This window comes from Acipenser ruthenus, chromosome 4 (assembly GCF_902713425.1).
Source record: "Acipenser ruthenus chromosome 4, fAciRut3.2 maternal haplotype, whole genome shotgun sequence".
Classification (NCBI taxonomy): domain Eukaryota; kingdom Metazoa; phylum Chordata; class Actinopteri; order Acipenseriformes; family Acipenseridae; genus Acipenser; species Acipenser ruthenus.
Window position 1 is genome coordinate 3,609,282 of NC_081192.1, and position 18,533 is coordinate 3,627,814.

Here is an 18,533-nt window from a genome sequence, read left to right on the forward strand (position 1 = left end):
CAGGATAAAGGCTTTTGTGCTTTTGTTTAAAGAGAAACAAGACTAAAATTCTTCCATACCATAACAACCCACCAGTCAATAACTTTCAACCCTGTTCATATTTACAGTGGTCAAAACAACGTGGACTTTGATGCACATTGTACTTGCAAGCAGGCTAAGTGGTTCACATAAACACTGCGCTTGGGGAAAGCCCCATACAGCTAATCAATCTCTGCTTTGCTCAAATAAGACCCTGTTCTGTGCACAACATACCTAAGTGTGTACATATGCTTTGTAAAATGCAAACATATAAAGATTTGATTCAAAGAGTATAGCAATGTTCAGTTGGTGACTTACGGCTGTTTTAAACAAATGTACTTTAATATCTTTTGGACTTGTAGTAAATGCAGGCTAAGACAGGTTCGTCTTACTAGGTTTAGACTGAACACTTAGAGATTTCACATTCCTGCTCTTATCTGCAGAGTAATAAATTGAAAGTGATGGCTAATATTAACCAAGTGCCCAGGGCCTCTCAAGTTATCCCCCCCCCCTCCCAGTTAAATGCTGTGTATATATATATATATATAATGTGTGTGCACGTGTGTGTGTGCACGTGTGCGCGTGTGTGCGTGTATGTGTATATACATTTTTTTATTATTATTTAGTATATCTAACTAGTCCTGGTTTTTACGAGTTCCTACGTACTTGTATATACAGTACATTGTCTTTATATTGGTTGTGTATCATTTACACATGTATGGTTGCCCAAGTTGCCTCTATACTTGGATACACCCTTCAAGCTTCAACACTGAATGCACACCCTGTCACTGTGACTCTGGCCAATCCCTCACCTGTGCCTGTGGATCACTGCGTTAAACAGCTTGCCGTCCCTCCAGCTGGTGGTGAAGTTGTCACAGCGCAGACCCTGGTAGCCCTCCACCATTCGCTGGGACCACAGCAGGAGCTTCTCTTTGGCTGTCATGTCCTCTGACTGCCCGCACACCTGGATATCAGAGATCTGGAGAGAGAGAGAGAGAGAGAGAGAGAGAGAGAGAGAGAGAGAAAGAGAGAGAGAGAGAGAGATTTAGTGCAAAGTAGTTCAACTTTTTGCTGCCCAGTGTCCGATATATTTGACATTGAGAAAATAGACATTAAACAGGTATGGGAACATATCCAGGGCAGTAAAGGGTTCATTATCCATTTTTCTTAGTAGCACATACATTACTGTGAACATCGTTTGGTCATAAGTATGGAAAATGGTAGTTTACAAAGAGAGTCTGTAAAGTATAATTTCAATAGGAAGGCACAGCAGACTTGGAGAAAGTCAGTGCTTGATTAGCTTGAAGCTTTAATGTTCCAGTTGTCACAGCCTGTGGTTCTTTGAACTCTGCATTAGGTGGCACTCTTGTAAATAAAAGTCTGTTATAGATGTATTCCCGCAACAAACACCAACTAGAATTACAACTGCTTCAATCTGGTTTTCTGTGTATGTTATTTTTTCTGTAATAATGCACTTCTGCTTGCTAAAGTAGCACTTCAGAAAATAACAGTATGATGCTATTTCCAGGTCCCATTTCCAAAAGCAATCTGATATTGTTTAGCTCATTAACCACGGGAGGACTCAGTGAGGGAAATCTATAGACTGAAGAGAACCCGCTAACCATACTCACAGGACTGCAGCGAACCAGCAATGCATAACTAAATGAGAGAACTAGTTGGGACATAAAGAGGAACTCTTGAGACCACAAGAAACAGACACAGTTTCTATCGGGGGGAACCCCAAGCAATAAAATGACCATTATACATGGTGATCAACTATTCTGTTTTTCTTCAGTGTTAAACTGTAACAAGACAAGTAAGAAAAAAGAAACAGAGGAGAAGGAGACAGCCTGGAAAATAAAAGCAGGAACCTTAGCCAATCACCCATAGGGTACAGGTTGCATAATAGACCAAACCTAATTTGAAACAAGAGTACACTGTTTCTTGTAAAAATGTGACCGGCAGCCAGAGCAATTTCTACAACTTCTGGAACTTTCCGTGATGCGAGGGCATTAGAAGTCTCCCTGCTCTGCAGACTGTACAGCAGTCTGGAGGAATCTGACGGGCTCTGGGATGGCACCGGCTCTCTCTAGCCTCCCTTGGCACTGCAGAACGGTGGATGGAAATCAAAGCTGCAGTTATTTCCCCCTCTTGAAAAGAAAGAAATCTGCTTCGGTGCGGATAGGGTGACTCATTTGCGGGATGAAAGCACCCCACCCTCCTTTTTCTTTCATAAAACCAAAGACATTTTACTTAATACATGGGTCTGAGTTAGTTTAACCCCTGAGGAACTGGACGAAACCTATACATTTCAAGCTCCATAAACTGATTTTATAATGAGAACTAAAAAAAAAAAAACAACACACACACACAAGAACACATGTTTCTGTTCAGTTGAGAAACTAGAATGCGTAACTATGTATACATTTGCAAACAGCACTAAAGACTTGACCAGGTTCTACAGTTCGTAAGCGTCATCCTTGTGATTTGAGTCACCAGTGGACTGAGTTTTGGCTCAATATAAATGTATAATTATAATAACATACAGTACCAGCATCAATTACGGCATGATTCATTTACGGCAATGCTGAATGATCGGTGGAGCATTTGTTCTCTATTTTACCCCAAAAATGATCTTCCTGAGCGGTCCTTTGCAGACCTTAGTCAGAAACCTATTTCTGAGGGTAAAATGAAGAGAGAATGCCACTCCCAGTCATTCTGCATTGGTAGTAACTGGATCATATTTGGGGTACCACTGCACTTGTGAGAGAGACTGTTCATTAAAATCCCCTATTCAGGGATATCAAGATATTTAGTGGGCAAGTAGTCACGTGAAGTTATCCGGCAACAAACTCCCCATCCCTAGTTGTACTGCTTTCCTAGAAAAAGGAGAACATTTCGGTACTTGTGAGATGCCTTTCTCATTAAAATATTTAACATATGAGATGATTATCTATTCAGAGATACCAGGGTACTTAGTAATCAAGGGGTCTGAGTGAGGGAAAATGGGCAATACAATCAACATCCCTAGTCTTGCTGTAAAGCATTAGTTGTTGCAATAATTTGTGCCAGTGCTGTATAACATAATAATACCATAAGGGAATAAGAATGGCGAAGAGCTTTGTACCAAAGTACTGGGCGTTGGCTGTGCCAGTGAGTCATGGTGCCTCCACCCTTCTCTCTATTTCATTAAACCCTCATCTAAGGAAAGTGTGACTCACTGCATCAGATGGTCTGATCACAGATTAGATATCCAGACGGGCCTATAATAGCAAGTGATTCAGACCTCTTGAATAGAAAAATGACTAATTATCAAATTGCACATCCGTATATATGGAAACTTTGGTTAGTCAACCCTAAACTCATAACCAACTTCATCTGAATACATACATTGCATTACATTACATTATAGTTTGTGTGATAGCTGTGGTGAAGCGCTGTCGTTTACCCAGAGGAGATGCTACCAATGACTTTTGCATAGCATCTGAAAGGTTTACTGTGAACCTCAACATTGGTTTATCTAAAATAAACTGTGAAATGATAACCCTTTCTATTGCATTGGACCTTTCTAGACTCTATAGGACTACAGATTTTATCTAGCAGTAAACAGAACCTCGTATCCCTAGTATAGTTCTAATGGCCTTAACCAAAGTTCTAATGGACAAGTCCAATTCACAAAGTCATAACTAGTATTAACTAGTGGGTTCTGATTTGAAAATGCTTTGGAAGGGTTCTTGAAGGGCTACGTAAGAGGATAGGTATGAAGCCCCCGTTTATAATGGGGTACAAACAGTTGGGTGATAGGGAGCGGGAAGTTGTGCAGTACATGTCATTCTCTATGCTATTGGACTGTCAAGCATGGCGGTGTCAAATCTATTCAATGTACAGGAAGTAGTTTTCATGGCGGTGTCTGATCTATTCATTGTACAGGAAGCAGTTTTCATGGCGGTGTCTGATCTATTAATTGTACAGGAAGTTATTTTTCCAGCAGGTAGCATGCTGACCTGGAAGTGGAGGATGATGGTCCATATCAGCCCCAGGGTCAGCTTGGGGTTTCCGTCTGCAATGTCATCGTTTCGGATATTCACGAGTTTAACCTAAAAAACAAAATAACAAGCAGAGATTGTTCATGCTTTGAATTCAAAGTTACTATGCAGAAAAGCCTGCAGAATCATTTTCCCTGGGGTCCTGTGACAGTGAGCAGTTAATCAACCAGGCTCCTCCACTGACACTCATTCTGTTCTGATAGTCGGGTGTCCCTGAAATCTCCAATGTCAGTCTTACCTGGCGGTGTTTGAGGAAGTCCAGTGCAATCTGTACATTCTGAAGCTTGTGGAAACGCATTCGCCCTTTCTCCCGGGGCTGTGGAGAGACAGAAAGCAGGGAGTTAGACAGGGGTGGGGGTGCTGCCCTCTCCTCACCAGCAGCCCTTGTCCGTGGGCACAACTGGGCACAAGGAAAAGGGTGGGGTGTTGGAGAGATGAACCGGGGTGAATCCGTACCTTCTCTCAGATAAACCATGAGGGTGACTTCAAATTTGGTTGTATTTATAGCAAATAAAATATTCTCCAAGTGTGCAGTTCCTGCAATAAACAGCTAAATGGTACTGCCAAGGCATGGTGAATCTTATGTGCCGCTCAGCTGACATATCCAACACAGAGCTATCTGATAGAAACATCTAGCCTGAACACTGGTAGGGATGAACCCAACACAGAAGGGTCTCTCTTCTCGATTCAACATGTCTCAAAGATCCTAATTTTCTGTACAGTTCTTGTAAGTGGAATGAACTGTATGTCTTACAGCATTGTATGTCCTAATATTACTAGGTTTAAAAAAAAAAAAAAACATGGCCACAAACTTAAACTAACCTATTTAATTAATCTACAACAGATTAATCCAGCGTCTGGGAAATTCTTAGTGTTCATGCTGGGATCAGCCATGAGCACATAAACAAAACAAAAAAAAAACTGCTCAAGCCACAGCAACAATGTTTTAATACAGTCAGCTGGCAAATTTGTGCTGCTGTTTCGTAAATTATTTTTTAAAGCAGAACATTTTCACGGGGAAACACATGACCAGCAGATCAGGCCAAGTGAACTTAGAACCATTCTGGTCTGTATATGATGGCTAGGATTTCTGGAGGACTGCTGGCAACCATTTGGTGAAATTACTAGTTGGAATTCTACAGCATAGCCTGGTGGCAAGGTAAGGGTATACCTCCTTTAACAGCGTTTGAAGATCTAAGTTTCACTGTCTAATGGTTCTGCCGGGCTGACCAGCATGGGGTTGGCGTTGCTAGGAACTCCCTCTGGTGGCACTGCACCATCAATCAGATCCAAAACATACAAAGTCCAGGTGGTCTTCAAATCTCTACGTATTCTACAGTGACAAAAGTCTCACCTTACACTGCCCCCCCACCCCCACCCCCACTCCCCCACTCCCCCATGGTCTCAACCTACATGAACATGCAACGAGTCTACGGCCCAGCCAATCAAGTGTCAGCTGAAGGATTAGTGAAGCTCATACTGGCTGGGTTTGCATTGTGTCACAAGCAAGGCTCTCTATGGGAGAAAATATCTTCTTTTATGGGACCAAATTTCAAATGTTTCTGAACCGAAATATTTACCAAATTAGATTATTTACTGTTACACGTACATGCTTTTGCAAGTACTGCGTTACCTTAATACTCTTAAATGTCCATTTGATCATGTCACATCATTGCATTTCCATATATTTAGTTAAATTGTTTAATATGTATTTAATTTGATTTGGGAATGTTTCAAATATTTAAATTGTATAAAATGTTATATTATACATAAATAGGTGAAGACTCCTGTGTAAACACTTAATTGTGACATCATAATAAGGAGGTGACATCATATGCAGCCCAGCCAGTGAGAGTGAACCATGCCATAGCAAGGACGTGCCTAAGTGCAGACCCACTCACCAACCGTAAGTTCCTCATAACGTCTCGCTCCCTCGGCTACCCCCAGCAAGAGCAGTGCAAGAAAGGAGGCAAAGGCGATAGGGCAAAGGTCAGGGCAGAGGTCAGCAAACAGGAGGTATAAAAGGAAAACCAGGAGTCAAACAGGGCACACAGTTCACAAAAAGAAGCAAAGTAAGGTTAATGTGGTTAAGGAATCAAAGCAGTCTTTGGAAAACAATTACGAGTAACCACACCAGAGCAGAGACAAGGGAAAATAATACGGAAGAGTAAAATCCTAAAGCGTCTTTAAACCGTATAGCTAAACTTAATAGATTTTCCCCATTTGAACCCCTTCCTCATTATGGAACTCCACTGTCTATCTGAAACACCACCCAGGATGCAGGAGGGACTTAACAGCCCCCACAGTCACTGTGCCTGCAATGGGACTTAACAACGCACAATCAGTGGGCCACCCTCACAGGCCAGCCCAGCATGAATGAGAAGGCACTATGCAAGGTCTACCTGGCTGTGCTCCGACTCTCAAAGAAGCACACTCTGTGCAAGGGCTACCTGGCTGTGCTCCGACTCTCAAAGAAGCACACTCTGTGCAAGGGCTACCTGGCTGTGCTCCGACTCTCAAAGAAGCACACTCTGTGCAAGGGCTACCTGGCTGTGCTCCGACTCTCAAAGAAGCACACTCTGTGCAAGGGCTACCTGGCTGTGCTCCGACTCTCAAAGAAGCACACTCTGTGCAAGGGCTACCTGGCTGTGCTCCGACTCCCAAAGAAGCACACTCTGTGCAAGGGCTACCTGGCTGTGCTCCGACTCTCAAAGAAGCACACTCTGTGCAAGGGCTACCTGGCTGTGCTCCGACTCTCAAAGAAGCACTCTGTGTTGTTCCCCTGCTTTGATAAACCCTTTAAAAATCTCTCTCTCTCTCTCTCTCTCTCTCTCTCTCTCTCTCTCTCTCTCTCTCTCTCTCTCTCTCTCTCTCTCTCCTCTCTCTCTCTCTCTCTCTCTCTCTCTCTCTCTCTCTCTCTCTCTCTCTCCTCTCTCTCTCTCTCTCTCTCTCTCTATATATATATATATATATATAATTTCACGCAGAACATGTAGTACTTTGGTAACTATTTATATTCATTATTTACTGGGGGTTTTTTAAACTCAATTTCTATCTCAAATTAATGAGCAGGGACTCAAATTACTGAACGTCATAGTTTCTACTGGAAGAAGACCGCATCCTTGGTGGCTATCTGCTACCATTGGAAATGCTGAATAAATTCCAAACGTTTGTGAAGCGCGTAAGGAAATACAGAAGAACTTTAGTGTGGGATCTGTTTCCGAGGAGGAGGGGGAAAGGGTGAGGAGGGGAGGGGTGGGTTGCAAACTGAAAGAACCAGCACAGATACCCTGAAAGTCTGGAGACCGCAGTGTGAAATTTAATTTACACAGCTGAGATTAAGAAACTTGGGCTATGTGCAGAATGCTTAACCAAATCCAGTACAATAAATAGAGCACCTTTCATGTCACAAGGCACTGTGCACAGTATGCCCTGTGCAACAGCCTGTATAAGTAAGAGCCTAGCAGAAGAGACTGAATGTGCTTAAGGTATGCAGCTGCTTTACAGAGATAATATTACTGCTAAATAGAACCTGGTGCAGTCTTAAATAAAAGTAGCTGATACCTCCTGTACAGCCTCGAAAATCTAACTTGCACACTAATTGTATCTCTGCTGGAAACTGGAAGTTAAGTGTTGAGAAATAGCAGTCTGGAACACAGTTGGGAGCCATTTAGAACAGTGTGGGATAGGAGTCAGGGTAGGGGTGGTTGGAGGTGACTGGAGGAAGAGGTGCAGAAGCCGAAAGCTTTTAAAACCCCACCAGGACTCACCAGGGTCTCCCCCGAGAGGACCTCCAGCAGCGAGATCAGGTTATGTCCATCTCTGAGGTCTTCATACAGGTCACTGATGTGGCGCTGGGCCTAGGAGAGGGACAGGACATGGGAAGTGAAACTCATCAGAACAATGCAATGAGAAATCCTAGAACCATACCTAAAGACTTACTGTGTGAACTTTGACAAATAAATTGCACAGACAGAAATCATTAGCCATAACCGGGAATCTTTAATTGTTACTACCTTTTTCCACAATGCAGTATCACGTACAATGTTTGTTTTTTGTTTTTTTAAGATCTTGCAAATCTTGCAAAAATATAACTTTTAATAATTAATGTTTGGGCTGAATAAATAGTTCTTAAAAGTGAACAATATTTATAGAGTGCTATCCATTTCTTTTGTGGTAGAGGAAATGTAAGGGCTGAGGTACCAGGGATGTAACTTCGATAGACTGTAACTTTGACAGACTTCGATTATAACCGAGCAAGTTTGGATCCACATGAAATCTGGTAAACAGATGTCATAAGTAAATTCAAACTCTCTAATCGGCTGGTTCTGAGTTTATGCTACAACCAGGACTTGAATCCGAAAGCAGCAGATTTGTTTTTCTGTATCCTGCAGACAGATTGATACTTACCTGAAGAGGATAGCACTTCAGTAAAGAATGCACTACTGAAGGCATTGCAATGGATTACTAGGTGCTCCCGGCAGTCAATATGTTCTGCGAGTGACAGCTGTTGCAATCTCATGGAAAGGGGTCATGCAACCTCAAATGAAAATTTCAGAAAAAAAGCCCACCAAATTCCCCAAATCTCCCTGGAGGAAAACTACCTTTGCTGTTACAGAAATTATACAAATAGTGTGAACTAGTGCATGACTCTTCCTGCACGTGGAATGCCAGGCAGCTGTGCTCATGGACTGTGTACGTTTCTCAAGCTGTCTTCCATAGGTGTTTTTTTTTTTTTACACGGGCAGCCTTTTTTTTTTTTATTTCAGCAAAGTGCAATTCCAGTTTGAATCAATCCCAGAAAATTGCAAATTCTTTACAAACTAACAAACTTTCTGTCATTAAGTATATGCCCTTAAGATTACAGAGCTACAAATATCTATGTACTGAACCAAACTCTCGCCATAAAAGATACCACGTTCACATTCTAGCACAATAGATTTATTTTGTTACCAAAGCATGCATGGCACATTCGCAGTTCCAAAACGCAAACACATGTGCAAAGTGAACTGAAATGTGAGATTCTACACATGATCAAACAATCAAAGTTTGTATAAAATCTAAGTATTAAACTTCTTGACAGAAATATATGTGTAGCACAAGTGTAGAACACAATTTGGCTTCTCAAAACCATGGCTAGTTCTGCATAACTTGTTATCCCTTGTGCCTCTGAGCATGAAGAATCCCATTGCGTCTGAGTTCTGAATTTAATGTCACCTTAACAATCTCAGACTTAAAAATGGTTAGTGAATAAAAAAACAAGCAAACCCATAACATATTGAAAGCTGGCTTAAGTTAGCTACAAAAAAAAAAAAAACCTTGCAAAATAATAACTACAAACTATACATGTCTGTTTGCACATACTGAATGAAAGAAGTTACTTTTCTTTTGATCCATTTTCTTTCGCTGTATACTGTAGGGTCTCACATACTAATATTGTAACCCACAACTGCTTAATGGAATAATTGTAGTCCTGTAGCATGGCCTTTTGAGCCATTCCAGCATTTTTTGTGTACAAAAGTGTAATCATCCTAATCAAACTGCTATTCAGTGGGAGTCCTACATTAAGCCTGAACTATATTAATAGAGTGCTGCAGGCAAGGTGAGGGTCTTGCAGAACACAACACATGCCAAACAGCAGAAACTGATTAATTAGTTAATGCCTAGGCTCTGCTCCTATGTGCTCCAGTTCAAACCACCACCCGTAGGACTGTCTGGTTGCAGACAGGTCAGGGGCTGGATGGGAATCTGCAGCCCCAAGAAAAGAAGTGGGCTCTGAGCAGCTCTGTGATGGGACAGGGGTCGGCACAGCTCTTTCATTCAGCATTGTTAACAGTTAAATGAGTAGAAAGGCAACTGGTCTACATGCAGTGAAGAATGTGGAGCATACAGCACTCTTTTCAACTGTTCATCCCAGGCATATTTATTGACAGCACATACCTCAGCTCTCCAGTGCTGGAGGGTGCAGAGGAGGGAAAGGAAGGAGAGAGAGAGAGAGAGAGAGAGAGAGAGAGAGAGAGAGAGAGAGGAAAAGAGGGAAAAAATAAAGCCAAAAGTGTAAATGAAAAAGGAGAAAAGAATGGAAAAATGAAACAAGAAAAAGAAAATGAGGGAAAGGATGAAGGGTTTAAGACAGAGGAGAGAAAAGAAAAAAAGTTTTAAAATCAGCAGAAAGCAAGTGTCTTTTATACTCCAGTCCAGTCTAAACTTGAGAAACCCGCTGCTCTGGACCTTTCATGTACTTTTATTGGATTGGATGTTGATGCCTGAGGGTTCACAGGTTTTTATTGTAACAATTTTGCAGGAATGTTACTAGAGGAAGTGAAGTTTCAGGTGTTTCAGAACGCCACCCGGGGTACCTCTCACTGCACCGCAGCTACCTCTGCAGGGAATCAGTTGCATCTACAGCTTAAACAAGCAGTGGCTTGTCCCATTTAGAAGGTTTTATTGAGTCTAAATGAATCAGCCAACAATGCAGCTGTGCACATTTTCTTTCAGTTGTATTCAATGGAAGCTCTGTGAATGGTGATATGACGTTATGAACACACATTAATAAACACACATTCAGGAATGTACAGGAATATTAGAGAACCTGAAGCAACAGAGATATGTGCACATATAAAATCAATTTTAGCCAGCAGGGGTCACTGCTGTTCTATATGAACATTATTTATTTATTTTTCTATATTGTACTCTACGTGTTAGTTTGCCTACCTATATTAATTCAAGGGTTGAAAGAGGCGAGTGTGCGTGTGTGTTTGTGCATGCATAATTGCACCCAAACTCTTACTCGAGGGGGAAAAAGACAAGAAACCTTGGGCCGCCCTAGATTTAAAAAAAGGAAGCTTAAACAAAGAAAGAAAGGAAGTTAAGAGACCCAAGCAAGGCTATTTTTATAATTTTGTTTGGAAGTTTCCAAATCGTTTCTAAGGTCGTTTGTGATGATCTAGCAATCAGTGGTTTGCTGAAATGGTTTGCACAGGATGCCTGACTCACAGCCCCACCATCGGGGCCCTGTTGTTTCTGTGCTAATCCACAGACCAGGTACCAAAGAAATCAGAGTGCTTGGCTGCCAGATGCCTCGGAACCCGTTGAGTGGATCCAGAGGAGAGGGATTTCTTTACTGCAAGCCTCTGAACCACAGACCCTTAACAAGATGTCAGCAGTGTTCACTGTTTATATGAGAGCTGTTTAAATGGAAGACGCTAAGCCGTATTTAACACACTCCAGCTCCCACAGACAGAGAAGACAGACCCTGAAAGATCTCGCTTAAATAGCCCTAATATGAGCTGCTTGTGTGCACAGTTCCTACACCTATGGCCAAACATTGTGCATCACCCTCTACAGAATTAACTCATCGTGCTTCATATAATTGAAGGAAACCTGCTGAATAATGTTACGTAAACATATTGAATTGCATACCACTTTGTAGTTTTCCATATACTTAACAAAAAACTAACTTTTTAAAATGTGACAATGTTGAAATCTAACATGAAATACTGTACTACAGTACTCTCCTTTTATAACGCTGAAGTCGGAAGCCATAGTTAAGAGACCGTGCTACTTGTGTTCCGCCTTATAACGAGAATACTAGTGCTAGTGTAATGGCATTATGGGGCAAATGGGGGCCACGACCGTACTGCCTTATAACCTGTTCCGCAGTATAAAGGGGGCGCACTGTTCTATTGTAGCTTTCAGTAGACTCTTACGATATAATTTTGTTGTTTACTTGATTACATGATGTTAAATAAAATATCTAAATTATGTTCATATAGTTTTTTTTTTGTTTTTTGTTTTTCTATTAATGTCACAATCCTACAATTCTAGATGATACAACACTATTGGCCGTAGCTGTAGATGTACTTCAGTGTGCAGTTTATGAATGTGTATGTGTTGTCAAGCATTATGTGCAAACGAGCCCTGAACAACCCTTGATAGTTTTAGAGCCTTTCAGAGCCTAGTTTCACCTGCTTGTACCGTCGTCTCATCTCACCGTGTACTCTTTATCTGGTCATTCCCTTCTCTGCATGTTTAATAAACTGACAGCACTCCAAGGACTGCATAAAAGGCCCATCTCCTACACACTGACACTCCTTTTACAGGCATGTAGACATTCAATTGGAGATGGTTAATACAATATCATCCTATCTAGAGGAAAATCTAAACAGAAATAACAGCTAGCCATATTGATAGTTGGGGAACATCATTAACGTCACAAAGTGATAACTGTATTACAAGATCAAGATAAAAAAATTAAACAGGGAGCCTCTTTCTCTGTAGTGATTTACAAGATAAGTAACATATCACGCTGCAGAGCTTTTGTAGAAGACAGTCCCCCTGCTTACTTCCCTGTATACGCACAGGGCCTGAATTCCTGTGGCTTGGTCAGGAGTTACCCAATATTCCTTTACAACTGCACACGGCCACACCCTGCACACTGCATGAATAATGCAAATATTAAGAATAGTTAGACTGTGACTAATCTATTCCTGACATAGTCAAGTTTTCAAAAAAGTGTAGATTGTGCTTTCTGTAGACTCACTAAATAGCACTAATCAATTCTTAAAAAAAAAAAAAAAAAAAACCTGCTTGTCCCATTGTATTCTGAGGTAAAATGATTTCTAAAATGACTGCATAAAACTGGGGTAAACACCCAACTGAGTGGTGGTAAAACCTGCAGAAAGCCTTTGAGCAAGGCATTGTGTTTTTTTTTGTTGGTTTACGCTCTGGGAAGTCGACTAGAAAATGGCCTTTCAATTCTACACAAGCAGAACTCAGATATTAGATACACTGACAGCTTTTTAATTTTTTTAAAGTGGTAATGAAATGAATTCTATCAGACTCAACAGAGGCACTGACAACCAGACACTGAATCTATAGTACTAAAATGAGCTGCAGCTGCTTGTGCTGAGCAGCAGGGAGGGGAGGAGAGGGGAGCCGCTCTGTCTGTGCTGAGCTGAGGGGAGGGGAGAGGGGCCCCTCTGTCTGTGCAGAGCTGTAGGGAGGGGAGAGGAGCCCTCTCTCTGTGCTGAGCTGTAGGGAGGGGAGAGGAGCCCTCTGTCTGTGCTGAGCTGTAGGGAGGGGAGAGGAGCCCTCTCTCTGTGCTGAGCTGTAGGGAGGGGAGAGGAGCCCTCTCTCTGTGCTGAGCTGTAGGGAGGGGAGAGGAGCCCTCTGTCTGTGCTGAGCTGTAGGGAGGGGAGGGGAGGGGAGGTGAGAGGAGCCCCTTTGTCTGTGCTGAGCTGTAGGGAGGGGAGGGAGGGGAGTCCCTCTGTCTGTGCTGAGCTGTAGGGAGGGGAGGGGAGGGGAGGTGAGAGGAGCCCCTTTGTCTGTGCTGAGCTGTAGGGAGGGGAGGGGAGCCCCTCTGTCTGTGCTGAGCTGTAGGGAGGGGAGGGGAGGGGAGGGGAAAGGAGCCCTCTGTCTGTGCTGAGCTGTAGGGAGGGGAAAGGAGCCCTCTGTCTGTGCTGAGCTGTAGGGAAGGGAAAGGAGCCCTCTGTCTGTGCTGAGCTGTAGGGAGGGGAGGGGAGGGGAGGTGAGAGGAGCCCCTTTGTCTGTGCTGAGCTGTAGGGAGGGGAGGGGAGCCCTCTGTCTGTGCTGAGCTGTAGGGAGGAGGGGAGGGGAGGTGAGAGGAGCCCCTTTGTCTGTGCTGAGCTGTAGGGAGGGGAGGGGAGGGAGGTGACAGGAGCCCCTCTGTCTGTGCTGAGCTGTAGGGAGGGGAGGGGAGCCCTCTGTCTGTGCTGAGCTGTAGGGAGGAGGGGAGGGAAGGTGAGAGGAGCCCCTCTGTCTGTGCTGAGCTGTAGGGAGGGGAGGGGAGGGGAGTCCCTCTGTCTGTGCTGAGCTGTAAGGAGGGGAGGGGAGGTGAGAGGAGCCCCTCTGTCTGTGCTGAGCTGTAGGGAGGGGAGGGGAGGGGAGGGGAGTCCCTCTGTCTGTGCTGAGCTGTAGGGGGGAGGGGAGGGGAGGTGAGAGGAGCCCCTCTGTCTGTGCTGAGCTGTAGGGAGGGGAGGGGAGGGGAGCCCTCTGTGCTGAGCTGTAGGGAGGGGAGAGGAGGGGAGTCCCTCTGTCTGTGCTGAGCTGTAGGGGGGGAGGGGAGGGGAGGTGAGAGGAGCCCCTCTGTCTGTGCTGAGCTGTAGGGAGGGGAGGGGAGGGGAGGGGAGGGGAGGGGAGGGGAGTCCCTCTGTCTGTGCTGAGCTGTATGGGGGGAGGGGAGGGGAGGCGAGAGGAGCCCCTCTGTCTGTGCTGAGCTGTAGGGAGGGAAGTGGAGGGGAGCCCCTCTGTCTGTGCTGAGCTGTAGGGAGAGGAGGGGAGCCCCCCTTTACCTCCCCGTGCAGCAGGATGGTGTCTGGAACAGACGTGCTACTGTCCGCTGGCTGCTGGAGGAGCGCCCGGAATGGAGTCTGGCACTTAAGGGAGCTAAAGGGAATCCAGATGCTTACACAAAAAAAATGCAAATAGAAAAGAAAATGGCAAAGAGCTGGGGTGCTGGTGGTAAACAACCAGTTTATTGTGCTGCTAATATCCTTTTTATTTGGTGGTATTCTTTTTTTTTCAGGATAACAAACTATTCCTCTCTTTGAAATTCTTGTAGGCCATTTAACAGTAGGACACACAGTAAAGAGTGTACAGATGATGCGTGTGCTCACTGGGATTATGACACGCAGTAAAGAGTGTACAGATGATGCGTGTGCTCACTGGGATTATGACACACAGTAAAGAGTGTACAGATGATGCGTGTGCTCACTGGGATTATGACACGCAGTAAAGAGTGTACAGATGATGCGTGTGCTCACTGGGATTATGACACGCAGTAAAGAATGTACAGATGATGCGTGTGCTCACTGGGATTATGACACGCAGTAAAGAATGTACAGATGATGCGTGTGCTCACTGGGATTATGACACGCAGTACAGAATGCCCACCACTGCAGCAGAAAGCAATTACATCCCAAACACTTGTGCAGAGAAGGATAGCAATGTAGAGGTGAACAGACTAATAAATGCAGGAGGCACCACCTCTCTGCATGACCGTTTCCTGTTTTTTCAGCATGTACATTATGCTGCACCAGGGGCTCTTACAGACTCATGTCGGTAGAATATGTCAAATGTTATTGCTGATCAGGATCAAATATGCTTATTAGTTAATCATGTATTGGAAACCAGATACAAGATGGGCAATTTGGACATTTGTAAAAGTATTATGGTGTTAAAATAAAGCGCTTCACTGTCATATACGTGTGTCAGGAGAACATAAATATTTCTGTTGAGATTTCTTACAATTTTTGAAGAGATTTGGATCAGCAAGATATGTTAGGATATGTTAACCATTAAATAACATAACCAATTAAAACATATTATTATTATTATTATTATTAACACTGGTGGTGGGTGTTGTCCTTTCGGACACATATTTAACAATGGCTTTGCCCACAAGTAGACAAGACTTCACTTGTTTTGGTTTGGAAAGAAGACACTTTTAATGGCATATCATCAAAATGCTGCATTAATTTTTTTCATTGTCGGGCTGCCGTCAACACCCTGCCCAGAGGGCAATCAAGTTAAGTGAGCGAAGTGGGTGGTGGCACCATCCAGACAGGGGCTACACTTTACAAGCAGCCTTTGTCTGTCTATTATGATATTGTTCTGGGTGCTTCGTTTGAAAATACAGTTTTTTGCCAGCTTTGCTTTATCACCTCTCGGCTATCTTTGATGCGACTGTCTCACAGTTCCTCTTTTCTCAGGTGTTCTGCAGTCAGGGACACTGTTTCCTGTGGTTTATTGTACAGAGATAAACTCCTTTTCTGTTAAAAAAACAATGAGCAATATAATATATATATATCCCTGTCACAAAGCTTTTATTACAAGACATTAAAGCTCACTGCTAATGAACAGATAATACAATAATTTACACTGTTTTATCTTTTTAAAGAAACACATTCAGTTAATCACCAAACCAGCTCATGTTTTTTTGGTTTTATTTCTCTAAAGCCCTTGGTTTCACTGACATTGCATGTTGTTAATGATTTGATCTCCTGCTTTGAGCAGCTGTGTTTACATTGGGTTATGTCCTCATCAGTACAGTAAATCACACAGAAATCTGCAGCGAGTCGTTCACAAGTTATTATTAGAGGGCACATTCAGAGTTTGCCATCATGGGGGTATTCTCTATTTTAGGTAAACGGTAAAGATTATTTGAAGACTTTAGTATTTAGGTCCAATTTTTTTATATTTTTGTATTTCCTGTGCTGTTTGTACGTTTGTCTGGTTGCATATGCCAACAGATTGTCACTGACATTAATTTGGTTGGATCAGAAGATGCTGAACTCTGTTTCTCAATAAAGGCCACCCTGTCAGTGGATATATACTGTATATTCTTTTAATTTCTGCTTCTTTCCAGTTATAAGGCTGAGTGAAACAAGGCGGTATGAAGGGAATCTGGTTTTCTTTGATCTTACCATTTGACCAAACCACTTCAATGGAAAAGCGTTTTGCATTTGCCAAACAGATCACAGCAACATGCCACACCCACAACCAGCCAACAGGAACTCCCTGGCTATCAACTTAAATTCTGGAAACCAACGCCCAGAGCACTGAAACAATCGAACAATACCAACCTGTGACACAGCTGTCAGCAGGGGAACAGAGCTATGTCCCTTTTTTTTATTAATTAAGTATATATATGTATATGTGTGTGTGTGTGTGTGTGTGTGTGTGTGTGTGTGTGTGTGTGTGTGTGTGTGAATTATTATTATTATTATTATTATTTATTTCTTAGCAGACGCCCTTATCCAGGGCGACTTACAATCGTAAGACCCTTGACTGGGATGTGTGTAAAATGAGACATGTAAAGGGAACAGTGTATAATAATAATAATAATAATAATAATAATAATAATAATAATAATAATAATAATAATAATAAACTGATATAACATTTTATTCTTATTGGTAACAATTTCCACATTCACTGCTTTCTCATTTATTACAATGTTAACATTATTTTAACTTACTATGATGTTTTATTTAAAAACAATGTATTTTTTTTTACTAAGGCTGCAGGATGAGCTGTAATAAGCCCTGGCTATAAACTTGACCATTACTACTGCAGCTTGTACTTACGCCGTTAGTCTGTGGTTATAAAGTTCTTGATAAGGTGTTTGATGAATTACAGTATATACAGCTTTTGGAAGGAGCGAGATTAAAATATACTTAAATATAAGGTAAACTAATACTATATTTACTGTAATCAGCCAGTGTGCTGTGCCGGCATACAACAGGTATAATAAACACCTGTCTTTACGTTTGCCAAAACAGAAATGAAGTGTGAGGGAGGTCATAATAGCCTGTTGAGTAGGTCTTTCCTTTACCATAGATACAGTGGAAAAAAATATATATTACTGTTGCAATCCCGAACGTCTTTACTATGTGTACCGTATGCTTGTTTTATACAGAACTGTAAGGTATAGAGAGTAAAACAGGGGAAGGCAATGCCAGAATTCAAGCACATTAAACCTCAGACCAGTTCCTAAAGAACTTAATCATTTTAAATACAGCTTATTTATTTACTTATACCTTCATTAAACCTGTAATCCAGGGATGTAAATAAGAGTCCCATTGCAGTGCAGTTTGGTCCATTCCTGGTTTAATATTACTCACCTTAGCTTGTTACCTATACACTGTGGCTGATCAAGCTCATAGTAAAACCTGGAATGTGTGTAACTGCTATGCAATGGGAGTCGTAATGGAACAGCACTCCAGAACTGAAGATCCCCACCCCCGATATAAAACACAGTGGTCAGATATGTGAGAAGCAATAATGATTAGGAACGTAGGTCATTATGGAGATCTGGTTTAACCACCACAGAGTAAAAGGAACCAGAACGGTTTACAATTTCCAAGACCTCTCCTGAAGCTCTTAAAAGGGTTCCCAAGCTCTTAAAAAGGTTCAGCATCCCTGTTGTGACAGTGAACCCTTCCTCAAGAGGTACAGCCCTATATGCAATCATCACAGCATGCCATGTGTGCTAGGAGTCACATACTGTCTTTATGTGGGCAGAATGGGCTGCTGCACTGCACAGAGTCACATACTGTGTGGATGTGGGCAGAATGGGCTGCTGCACTGCACAGAGCTCTTACCTTCATCAGGTGCTTGTTCACCCATTTCGTGAAAGTCTTCTTCTGCACTCTGTCTCGTTCATCTGCAAGAGATAAAAAAGGAGAAGATAAAGTAAGCAGCCTATTAAAAGGACAAGGCTAGAGCTGTAAGATCTACATAATTAGCCCTGCCGCATTCAGAAACCCTTCATATGGTTGCCCTTTCGTTATCCAGAATAGTTGAAAAGAAAAAGAAAAAGTTGTCAAGTTGTATCCTGCGTTATATCTCTCTCCTCACGCACCACCAAGCCCAACCCACTCTCCCTATAGACCAGATTGTGGTACCTTGGAACAGGCCTATCCCTATTAATAAATCATCATGCCT

At 42.6% G+C, this 18,533-nt stretch overlaps 1 protein-coding gene across 20 annotated transcripts in view; it reads right to left on the minus strand.

The window, feature by feature from the left end:
* plecb (plectin b) overlaps window positions 1–18,533 on the minus strand; it is a 242,075-nt gene that overhangs the window by 40,271 nt on the left and 183,271 nt on the right. For 13 of the 20 annotated variants that reach the window (XM_059021394.1, XM_059021363.1, XM_059021370.1 and 10 more), the window contains 6 exons: window positions 18,191–18,252; window positions 7,835–7,924; window positions 5,966–6,001; window positions 4,303–4,380; window positions 4,023–4,115; window positions 831–997 (listed from right to left, as the gene is read on the minus strand). In XM_059021394.1, the coding sequence (XP_058877377.1) occupies window positions 831–997; window positions 4,023–4,115; window positions 4,303–4,380; window positions 5,966–6,001; window positions 7,835–7,924; window positions 18,191–18,252 (526 nt within the window). The remainder of the gene's footprint in view (window positions 1–830; window positions 998–4,022; window positions 4,116–4,302; window positions 4,381–5,965; window positions 6,002–7,834; window positions 7,925–18,190; window positions 18,253–18,533) is intronic. The other 7 variants (XM_059021366.1, XM_059021364.1, XM_059021362.1 and 4 more) reach the window with 1 other exon arrangement.